General features: G+C 47.8%; 1 protein-coding gene across 3 annotated transcripts; it reads left to right on the forward strand.

The window, feature by feature from the left end:
- The first annotated feature begins 1,301 nt into the window (after nt 1-1,301).
- Nucleotides 1,302-7,768, forward strand: LOC125435138 (lens fiber membrane intrinsic protein-like). Of its 3 annotated transcripts, none has more exons than XM_048501202.1 (5): nt 1,302-1,423; nt 2,779-2,997; nt 4,641-4,805; nt 5,461-5,595; nt 7,598-7,768. In XM_048501202.1, the coding sequence occupies exons 2-5, from the start codon at nt 2,823-2,825 to the stop codon at nt 7,657-7,659; spliced, it is 537 nt and encodes a 178-aa protein (XP_048357159.1). In that variant the 5' UTR covers nt 1,302-1,423; nt 2,779-2,822; the 3' UTR covers nt 7,660-7,768. The 3 variants fall into 3 exon arrangements, with proteins under 3 accessions (XP_048357159.1, XP_048357161.1, XP_048357160.1); XM_048501204.1 differs by having other exon boundaries at nt 4,656-4,805; XM_048501203.1 differs by having other exon boundaries at nt 2,799-2,997.
- Nucleotides 7,769-11,639: the final 3,871 nt, after the last annotated feature.

Genomic DNA, 11,639 nt, shown 5'->3' on the forward strand with positions numbered 1-11,639 from the left:
AGGAACAAAATCCACCAGACCACGGCCACACAGCCCGGAAAACCCACCAGAGCCAGTTGAATCCGGCCGTGAAAGCCTTTGACAATACCCTTAGGGACATTTCCAAGTATTCCTTCCCACGTGATTTTAGATAGAAGTCAAAGGGTTGGTTTTTATGCAGTTTTTCCCTACCTTAAAGGCCCCTTCCGCACAGGCAGAGCAATGCACTTTCAATCCACTTTCAGTGCACTTTGCAGCTGGATTTTACAATGCGGAATAGCAAAATCCACTTGCAAACAATTGTGAAAGTGGATTGAAAGTGCATAATTCTGCATGTGCGGAAGGGGTCAAAGAGTGACATAGTAGCTTACAATCGCATTCCCTCTCTCCCCAACAGGCTCCTTGCGAGATAGGGGGGAGTGATGAGAGTTCAAAGAGAACTGTGACTAGCCCAAGGCCACCTAGCAGGCTTCATGTGGAGGAGCGGGGAATTGAACCCAGTTCTTTAGAGTCCGCCGTTCCTAACCACTACACCACACTGTGAGGAACTGGCATTCACCTGCAGGATTTCTATCTTTTGAACTGACCCCTCTAGCTGTCCCTTTACCAGCACTTTGAAATGCAGGTTGTGTTTTCAAACCGGCTGGCTCGTCAAATACCCACAGACCTTTTCTAGATGCAAGCTTAAAACGTGCTTAGAATGAAGTAAGCTCCATGGGGATCAAATAGAAGAAGCCCCGAATAAGCACTTCGGATTGCCCCGTAATCTGCCGCTGCGTGCCTCCTCTGGCTGTTAGCTTGCAAGCTCTTCGGCATTGTACCTACGTTCTTCTGGAAGAAACGTTTGTCCCCGTTTGTGCAACAATATTATGAATCAAATAAGTATTTCACAACTGGAGATTTCAAGGATCGAACCTGAGACCTTCTGTATGCCAAGCGAATGCTGTCCCGTTAAGCCTCAGTCCTTAAACTGCTCCACTTTGACACCTTCCTGGTAGGTCCTTGGCCGTGAAGTTTTGCTGTTTTGCACAGCTACTCTGAAGCCGAAGGAATGGGCAGCCGTACAGCTGGGTTGCTGTAATACCCTTTCTATGTACTATCCAAGGGAATCGGGGCAGGAGGGGGGGCTTTATCCCTACTGCCCCCCCCCCCCCCATGCCTGCCTAGAGGCCTGGACGCAGCTGTACTGTGACCGGAGAGTCAGCACGTTCCATTCACAATACTGGAGGCTGTTTGCTGTCACCGCAAATTCTGCTTTTCTGGAACAATCAGTCAATGCAGTCCCTCTCCACCCTGTTGCTGCCCCGACAATGACTCTCAGTAAGGTCCCAACAGATTCAGGCAGAGTCAGCAAAACATCAGGGGGTGTTTGGAAAAGGGTCGGGCAGGGGTCAGCTCAGCCAAGAAGAGAGCCGGGCAGGGAAAGAGACTTCAGGAGACCTAGGTAAGCATGGATTGATGGGCAGGGGGCGGGAGGAGGCAGAAAGGATGGGAATCCTTGAACATCATAATCTATCAGCCAAAGGTTAGAACTGTGCAGTCCCAGTGACGGCACTGGGCTCTCCCAACCAGAACCGAACTTGCCGAGCCCTCAGCTCACAACCTTTATAGATGGACCAACTATGTGGACGTCAGCCAAGCCTGGGAGAACTGGCAATTTGGGGGAGCGGGTCTTTCTTTACACTGTACGATGTTCACATGTACATTGACTGCATTGTCTCTTTGGGTTCCCGTCGAGCAGAAAAGCGGACTAAGATACAATTAAATGCCAGTGTTGTTAGAGTGTTAGACTAGGATCTGAGAGTCGCGGGTTCAAATCCGCACTCTGCCATGGGAGCGGTCTGGGTGACTGTGGAGCAGTCGCTCCCTCTAAACCTACACTACTTTACTGTAGTATCGTGGTGATAACATGCAGCAGGTGGGAAGGACGTTGTAAGCTGGTTTTTAACCAGGAATGCTTTTTAGCTGTCATTGTGAGCCATCTTGCCCCATGAGGAAAGGCAGGGCGTAAATGTTTCAGTAAATGAATAAGCTGATTTGGGCACCCCTTCGGGATAAATAATCCCCCGGGGTGCATTATGATTATGACTCCCCAAGCTGACCTTGGGAGGCATGGCTGAAGAATCAACCCTGTGATCCCTGTTCTCCCACTATCTATCTATCTATCTATCTATCTATCTATCTATCTATCTATCTATCTATCTATCTATCTATCTATCTATCTATCTATCTATCTATCTATCTATCTATCTATCTATCTATCTATCTATCTATCTATCTATCTATCTATCTATCTATCTATCTATCTATCTATCTATCTACCTACCTACCTACCTACCTACCTACCTACCTACCTACCTATTTATAAGGAGCAGCAGTGGCGTAGTGGCTAAGAGGAGTGGCTAAGAGTAGGTGCACTCTGATCTGGAGGAACCGGGTTTGAGTCCCAGCTCTGCCACTTGAGTTGTGGAGGCTTATCTGGGGAATTCAGATTAGCCTGTACACTCCCACACACGCCAGCTGGGTTACCTTGGGCTAGTCACAGCTTTTCGGAGCTCTTTCAGCCCCTCCCACCTCACAGGGTGTTTGTTGTGATGGGGGAAGAGCAAGGAGATTGTAAGCCCCTTTGAGTCTCCGACAGGAGAGAAAGGGGGGATATAAATCAAAATTATTATTATTATTATTATTATTATTATTATTATTATTATTATTATTATTATTATTATTATTTATTGGTCTGGTATGTACTGAAATCTGTAACGGTATGCCTGGCGAGTAATCTTCACCCTTGTCTCTAAGCCCCACGCTTCAGCCTGCAGCCGCGTTCTCGGAAGTAGACCAAGATGTACAGCTTCATGGGCGGGGGGTTATTCTGTGCCTCCGTGGGGAACGTCCTCTTGGTGATTTCTACAGTTACCGACTACTGGATGCAATACCGGCTGGCCGGGACCTTCTCCCACCAGGGTCTCTGGAGATACTGTTTGTCTGGGAAATGCTACATGCAGGTGGAGAGCATTGGTAAGAGTTTGGAGCGGGACCTTTGGGATTGTGTTGGTGTGCAAATTCCGTAGCTTGTTTGAGGGGGTAGCAGAACCTTGAACCGGCCTGGAACTTGCTTTTTCTTTGCAATGGCCTCGCTGCAAATGACAAAGTGGAGGGGCTGGGTTGGATTAGATTTGCTTAATCAAAAGGAAATGAAATTTTCACATTACCCTCATTAAGGCACTAGAGGGCCCTGCTGGGCCATGTGGTATTGACATGTTTGTGTTCTTCTTATTGGCCGGTTTTGCATTTTTATTATTATTATTTAATTTTGTTTAATATCACCGCTGCCATTTCTTTAACTGGTTTTGTTGGCCTTTCGTTACAACTCGAGCCTTTCCCAGAGGCCTGGGGCGTTGTAACATATCGGCGTTGTATTTGAAGCTGACAGGTGTTGGTTTGGTCAATTTGAAGATGTTTTACGTGCCACCATTATTATTATTAGCCAGCTTGGTCAAGAAAACAAACCCAGAATTGGGCTAGGCCAGAGGTCTGCAACCTGCGGCTCTCCAGATGTTCATGGACTACAAATCCCATCAGCCCCTGCCAGCATGGCCATGCTGACAGGGGCTGATGGGCTATGATCCATGAATTTATCTGAGTCTGGAGACCCTAGGCAAATAGAATAGCTGTTGGGGAACAAACATATTGCTTAGGGCAGGGGTGGGCAATTATTTTTTCCATGGGGCCGCATAAGAAACAGAAAATATTGTGGAGGGCCGGGCCAAAAGGCAGGGGGGCGAGGTGCTTTTGAAAGCCCCACAGAAGCCGGCAGCCAAGGCAACCAGCTTCTGCGGGGCTTTCAAAGACGCCTCGTTCCCCAGCAGGGCATGAGGGCGAGGCGCTTTTGAAAGCCCTGCAGAAGCCGGCAGCCAAGGCAACCGGCTTCTGCGGGGCTTTCAAAGACGCCTCGCTCCCCAGCAAGGCAGGGGGGCAAGGCGCTTTTGAAAGCCCCACAGAAGCCGGCAGCCAAGGCAACCGGCTTCTGCGGGGCTTTCAAAGACGCCTCGCTCCCCAGCAAGGCATGAGGGCGAGGCGCTTTTGAAAGCCCTGCAGAAGCCGGCAGCTAAGGCAACCGGCTTCTGCGGGGCTTTCAAAGGCGCCTCGCTCCCCAGCACGGCAGGGTGGCCAGTCAGGGTCATCTGGCGGGCCGGATGTGGCCCGCGGGTCGTATAATGCCCAGGTCTGGCTTAGGGGGTTACCAAGAACAGAGGTCAGGCTTGGCTATGACCTTGGGGAAGTCCCCCCAACATTATTTATTTATTTTATTTATTTATAATTGATTTTGTATACCGCCCCTCCCCCGAAGGGCTCTGGGCGGTGAACAACACAATAAAACAAACAATTACATTAAAACCCCATTAAAACAGCATTACTGTGCAAAGTGGACCCCTCTATCAGCGTATGGCTGCCATTCAATCCTCAGGTGGGAAGTCGGGCACTTTGTTTTGCGAACAGCGTTGTGACGAGTGCAAAACCAGCCAACCAGCAGTAGCAGGGATGCCACGATATAGGAAGGGGCCAATACTACCCCTTTCTGCCCATTTCCGTTGGCAGCTAGCTCATAAATAATAAAGGATGTCCTGACTTGGTGCTGTCTATATGTGAACTGCTCTCAGTTTTATTCCCCGTAGCCTATTGGAATGCCACCCGGGCCTTCATGATCCTCTCCGTCCTCTCTTGCTTTGCGGGGATCATAACCGGCATCCTCTCCTTCGCCCAGTTCTCCACCTTTCAGCGCTTCAACAGGTCTTTTGCTGCAGGCATCTTGTTTTTTGCTTCCAGTGAGTACCTTTTCGCTATCATTCGCAGTCCCTGCAACCACTGGGTGTTATTTTCACAGAAACATGCGTAGGATCAAGTGGGCGGCAACTCACTGGGGAGACAAGGAAAGCAGATTCCGAGCTCATTTGCTTCTCTTCATGCAAGCATCTACCACCCATTTAGAGCACATGTCGTGTAGTGTTAGTTTTGCACTAGGATCTGGGAGACCAAGGTTCGAATGTTTATTTAGCCATAGTACTCTTAGACCCAAGGTTATGCACCAGGGGTGGAGCGAGGAGGAACTGTGCCCGGGGCACGTGTGCGACCTGTGCCCCTGCCACACCCCCATCCGCCCCCACCCTTCCCGCCCCTAGAACGCCCCCGCCACGCCCCCACAGGTGTGCACACCCGGTGTTTCACGCCCCCCCTGTCCCCTTGGCGCTACGCCACTGTTATGCACTCTCACCATAACCCACCTCACAGGATTGTTGTGTAGATAAAACGAGGGAGAGGAGAACAACGTAAGCAGCTTTGGGGCCCGTTGAGGGGGAAAATGCAGAATATGAATAAAGTAAATATGTCCAGAAGCATTTTGTTTGCTGTGTAATGTGGAGGCTGGTATTCATAAAAGCGTCACATTGACAATTCTTTCTTTCTCCCTGACTTTTTGTTTAGCACTGTTTGTTCTCCTAGCGATGGCAATTTACACAGGAGTCACTGTGAACTTCCTGGGCAAGCGCTTTGGCGAGTGGCGTTTCTCCTGGTCCTACATCTTGGGCTGGGTTGCCCTTCTGATGACTTTCTTTGCAGGTATCTCAACTTCCTTTCCCTCTGTGTAGGCCAAGGAAGGGACACTGGCAGTAGCTTTTTGCTACGGCTTGAACCCCAGTCGAGCCAGCATGGTGGAGTGGATAAGAGTGGCGGACTCTAATCTGGAGAACCAGGTTTGATTCCCCTCTCCTCCACATGAGCAGCAGACTCTAATTTGTTGAACTGGATTTGTTTTTCCTGCTGCTCCACATTAAGCCTGCTGGGTGACCTTGGTCCAGTCACAGTTCTCTCAGAACTCTCTCAGCCCCACTGCCTCACAAGGTATCTGCTGTGGGGAGAGAAAGGGAAGGAATTTGTAAGCCGCTTTGAGTTTCCTTACAGGAGAGAAATGTGAGATCTAAATCCAAACTCTTGTGAGATCTAAATCCAAATTCATATTTCCCCCGAGAAAGTTCAATATTTATATCCAGTTAAATGGAAGACCCTTCTGTAGCACTAGGATAGGCATAGAAACTGAAGTCCCCCATTTCTAGAATAACCAACAAGCCCCCAGCTAGGGATCTCCAGCCCCGACTCCCATTTCCCAGAGAAAATTATATCTAAAAAAAAAAATTGTTAGGTGATAATGTAATGCAAAGGTTCCCAGTCTTCTTGAGCCTGTGAGCACCTTTGGAATTCTGACACTCCGTGGTCGCCACAGCCCCAAAATGGCTGCCACGAAAGACTTGCCACAGAAGGTGGAACCAGCCATAAAATGACTGCCGAAGTTAACTGTCGGTCACCCAGTGAAGATCCTTGTGCTGTGGTAGCTGCTGCTGTTAAAGCAACCCGTTTTAAAAGTCCGCACAGCTAATCAAATCTCCATTGGCCAATCGAAAGCCTTTTGAGGCAAAAACACCATCTGACCTTGCCGGTTTTCTAAAAACACCGTGGGCACCAAGACAAGGTGTCAGCAGGCACCAATTTGGGAACCTCTAGCGCAGTGGTTCTCAACCTGGGGGTCGGGACCCCTTTGGGGGTCGAACAACCCTTTCACAGGGGTCACCTAAGACTCTCTGCATCAGTGTTCTCCATCTGTAAAATGGATCAATGTTAGGGTTGGGGGAACTGTATTAAAGGGTCGCGGCATTAGGAAGGTTGAGAACCACTGCTCTAGCGTAATGTCCCTTCTAGGAAAAATCAAGAAGGGATATCATTCCTCTCTAGGAATTGCTGGACACGGTGGTTTTACTATAGAGTTCCCAGAGGCAGGCTGTGACTTCTGGGTTTCCCCTGGAAATGACGTCACACTGTCACTGTCTTCTCTTCCTCCGGCCTCAATGCTGGTTGCCAGGGCAACCCTGCACAGGGATCTCCATAGGGATGTGGCCTAGAGCTGTCCTGGAATTGAAACTGATCTCCAGATTGCAGAGATCACCCTGCAGGAAATGACAGCTTCAGAGGGTGGGCTCTCTGGCATCATAACCTTGGAGAGGCGTTTTTTTTTGCGATTGTTCCTTTCAAAAAGCCCGCAACTTCTTTGCTCCTGTCAACTTTGGTGTGACCTGCTCACTTTTTACACCGAGCTCAAGAAATCTGCTTTAACCTTCTCCAGCGCAAGATTTTTCCAGAGAAGGGCTTTGTTTATGCCATTTTTTGCAAAAATCCTTTTCTCTTCCCCATTTTTTTTTTTTTGGGGGGGGGGGAGGGTGCCGAAGCTCCAGGGAGCGAAAGCATTTTGATGAACTCAAAAGCTGGCTTCCTTGTTTGCAAATCTGTTGGTTTTCTGGTAACCCGGCCATAATGATATTCCCCAGCTCTGCAGGATGTTTATTTTCTAACAGACTATTATGATTCTTTTATTGTGGTTGCTGGGAAATGATTCCTAGCAGAGAGCTTGCAACTGACTTCCCAGGATTCTTAGGGGGAATGTCCTGACTATTTAACCCATTAAAGCCAAGTCCTTTTTTTTTTAAAGTGCACTCATCACATTTGCAGCAGTGGAGCTCCTGTTGGAACCACAAGAACTGAATTGTCCCTTTTCCCATCTCCTTTCTTGCAGGTATCTTTTACATGTGTGCCTACAGGATGCACGAATGCCAGCGGCTGGCAGGGACCCGCTGAACCGGCAGCTGCCACTCTGACTCGGCGATGTTTCTGCGCCCACCGAAGGGGGGGTGGGTGGGGCCTCTGGTGAAAATGTTCCCCCAATAAATGCTGACCTGGCACAAGAATTAACACATCCTTTTACATGTTTTTGGTCTCGCTTGGAGAAGTAGAATGTGAGTACTGAGTTCAAGTCTCAGTTCGGCTGAGTTCAGCTCTTGAGTTCAAGAGTCAGTTCAGCTATCAGCTGAGTTCAGCTATCAGCTGAGTTCAGCTCTTAAGAGTCAGCTCAGCTATCAGCTCACATAGTGTCAAATTAGACGTGGTAGACAGAAAGCATTCCTCAAAAGTGAATATGAAAGGTTTTGAAGGGTAGCCTTCAACCTAGAATTAACTACATACGACACCCCCTCCCGCCACACACACATCTAGAAATAGCTAACTGCAACCCTTATATTTACCACCTTCCAATTGCAACAGGGCTTCTAAAACACACACAAAACACAATTGTGACTACAAGCTTATAGGAAGCGCCTCTCATTCGAAGACCAATTTATGTATTTACTTTGGTTTTGCCCTGCCTTTCTCCCCATTCTGCCTTTCTCCCCATTCTCCTCTCTCCATTTTGTTCTCATGACAACCTGTGAGGTCGGTTAGCCTGGGAGAGTATGAGCAGTCCAATATCATCCCATGAGCTTCCACAGAACGACTGAGGATTCGAACCTAGATCTTCCAGATGCTAGTCCAACACGCTTAACCACCCAAAACAAAATAGAGTGCACATTGGTAGCATAATTTTTAGGACTTAGCAGTTGCTTTTCCATTTGTTTAGTTGCCACCCGTTCTCAAAGGAGCTCAAGGCAGCTAGCTGTACATGGTGCCCTCTCTCATTTTATCCTTACAACAACCCTGTAAGGTAGGCTTGTAGCTGTGACTACACGGGCTTCCAATTTGGTTGTCTTGGATCCTAGTCCAGCCCTGCACACCACAAACACTCTCAAAACTGCGAGCCTGCATTTCTACTAATATTGGGTCCCTTGTCATTTTACAGAATGTTTAATTTAAAAAAAAAGAAAGTTATGAACACTACCAATTGTATTGCCAAAGGCTTTCACGGCTGGATTCAACTGCTTTTGGTGCGTTTTCTGGGCTGTGTGGCCGTGGTCTGGTAGATCTTGTTCCTAACATCTCACCTGCATCTGTGAAGAAAACCACGGGTACAGGCAAAACGTTAGGAAACCATAGGTACAGGCAAAACGTTAGGAAGCCACAGGTACAGGCAAGAAAATCACAGGTACAGGCAAAACGTTAGGAAACCACAGGTACAGGCAAAATGTTAGGAAGCCACAGGTACAGGCAAAACGTTAGGAAACCATAGGTACAGGCAAAACGTTAGGAAGCCACAGGTACAGGCAAGAAAATCACAGGTACAGGCAAAACGTTAGGAAACCACAGGTACAGGCAAAATGTTAGGAAGCCACAGGTACAGGCAAGAAAATCACAGGTACAGGCAAAACGTTAGGAAACCACAGGTACAGACAAAATGTTAGGAAGCCACAGGTACAGGCAAAACGTTAGGAAACCATAGGTACAGGCAAAACGTTAGGAAGCCACAGGTACAGGCAAGAAAATCACAGGTACAGGCAAAACGTTAGGAAACCACAGGTACAGGCAAAATGTTAGGAACAAACTCTACCAGACCACGGCCACACAGCCCAGAAAACCTACCAAATGACAAAAAATTGTATATATTTTTTAAAAATGTAGCTCCAATAAGCCTAAACTCCTCCTTTTCTTCTTGTTAGAGGATTTGGGCGCGTAGCTGGCAAAGCTGCATGCCTTCAAATGGTTTTAAAACTGTGGTCCCCTCAATCCCAACACAGTTGCCAAACCAACATTGTCAGAAATAGATGTCAACCCTCAAAATGGGGCACCCTCCTTCACATTCCTGCTAACTTTTTAATGGAAAGATGCAGAAGATCGTTCCTCCGTTTCTCCAAGACAGGACTGTTCATCCCCACCATATAAACAAGTGCTTTTCAAACTTCCCTTTGATGAACATTGGGTTTCCACAGGGTCTATCTGGAGATCAATAATGGCCCATTCTGCACAACATTAAAAAAAACATTTTGAGGCTGAGATATAATAGATTTCCTGCTGGAATTATGCACAGCTTTTTCTTCAAAGCATTTGGAAAGTGTTTTATTTTGTTTCGAAACGTTTTGTTTTGGAAATGCAAACTAGTGTTTCATTTTCCCTAAGACGTTTTCAAAGCATTCCATGCTTGCTGCACAGAAAGCAGGGAACATTTTATTTTTCCCTCCCCACTTAACAGCTTCCACTTCCATCTTCCCCTCAGCTTGCACCCGCCATTTTGTGCAGCTGCAGAGATTCTTTGTGCCGCCGGACATTCGCTGAAGGTTTCCCGTGAAGGTTTCCTTTGCTTGCAGTTGATCTGCCTGCGATTTCACTGTGTAAAGCACATGAATAAAGGAAGTTTGGATTGGTCACCCTGTACATGTGTCATTTTTCCAGTTTTTTAAATAAGATACCTTCAAAGCTACAATGACTCGGAAAATGTACATATTCCAGATTCTCATATCAGATCAGCATAGCTTTGAAGATGTCTTATTGGGGGGAAAAGGCAAAACGACACGTGCATGGGATTGCCCATCCAAACAGTGGTGTAGGAGGTTAAGAGCTCATGTATCTAATCTGGAGGAACCGGGTTTGATTCCCTGCTCTGCCGCCTAAGCTGTGGAGGCTTATCTGGGGAATTCAGATTAGCCTGTGCACTCCCACACATGCCAGCTGGGTGACCTTGGGCTAGTCACAGCTTCTCGGAGCTCTCTCAGCCCCACCTACCTCACAGGGTGTTTGTTGTGAGGGGGGAAGGGCAAGGAGATTGTAAGCCCCTTTGAGTCTCCTGCAGGAGAGAAAGGGGGGATATAAATCCAAACTCTTCTTCTTCTTCTTCTTCTTCTTTATTCACATTATACAGCAAAATCATGGACGAATTAGCTGCAAGCAGAGGAGACCTCTGTGGGAAACCTTCAGCAAGTGGCCAGCGGTACAGAGAATCTCTGCAGCAGCACAAAATGGCGGGCACGACAAAATGAAACTGACAAGCTGCAGCAGGCGGGGAAAAAAGAATCGTCTTGGCCTTGAACGCTTAATTTTCCTGGACTATGCGGCAGGAAAAAAGCCAAAACAGTTTTTTTAAAAAAACATTTGCAAGATGTTTTAAATGTTCTGTGTGGAATGGACCAATGGCAAAGTTATTTCCATAGAGGACAGCGGGCCCATCTTGGTTGATTTTATTCCAGCAAAGTGCCATCGCAAAAAGGTTGGGTATGTTCTGAATCAGTAGTTTCCAAAGTTTGGGATAGGTTGCTGCAGGACCTCAAAAGGGGGTGCAGAATGCCAGGAGAGGGTAGGTGGAGCTTCTCTTCCTGGTTAATACACCTCTCCCCTGATATGAGATGAGCTCTTCATTGATGCTCACTGGATTTATGAATATATGTTTGTCAGCCCCACCTGACTAGGAAAGCAGAAAGCTGAGAAAGAGGCTGATGGTATAGTCTAGAGATGGTTCCCTGTATGTGGGTGGAGAATGAGATCTCCTAGCACTCTTTATATGGTACTATATATGGTACCCCCCAGTGGTGGGATCCAAAAATTTTAGTAACAGGTTCCCATGGTGGTGGGATTCAAACTGTGGCGTAGCGCCAATGGGGCTGGGTGGGGCACGACGGGGGCATGGCCGGGCATTCTGGGGGCGGGGCATTCCTGGGCAGGGTTGTGGCAAGGACGCAGCTGCTGTGCCAGTCATTGGACGGGAAATGAATACACGCAGGCGCAGGCTGCCACGCACGCCAGTGCACCTCCTGCTAGACTGCTTCAAGTTCTGCGCACGACTGCTGAGAGGAGGGGCGTAACTAAGGCAAAAATCACATGGTAAAATCACCAATTAGTAACCCCCTCTCAGCACACACAAA

Source organism: Sphaerodactylus townsendi, linkage group LG06 (assembly GCF_021028975.2).
Source record: "Sphaerodactylus townsendi isolate TG3544 linkage group LG06, MPM_Stown_v2.3, whole genome shotgun sequence".
NCBI classification, from domain to species: domain Eukaryota; kingdom Metazoa; phylum Chordata; class Lepidosauria; order Squamata; family Sphaerodactylidae; genus Sphaerodactylus; species Sphaerodactylus townsendi.

Excerpts from the sequence above, each read along its gene's own strand:
- LOC125435138 (XM_048501202.1), top strand. The coding sequence starts at position 2,823 with ATGTACAGCTTCATGGGCGGGGGGTTATTCTGTGCCTCCGTGGGGAAC. Across the intron at positions 2,998-4,640 it reads CATGCAGGTGGAGAGCATTG|TTTTATTCCCCGTAGCCTAT; the intron begins GTAAGAGTTTGG and ends AACTGCTCTCAG. Across the intron at positions 5,596-7,597 it reads TCTGATGACTTTCTTTGCAG|GTATCTTTTACATGTGTGCC; the intron begins GTATCTCAACTT and ends CCTTTCTTGCAG.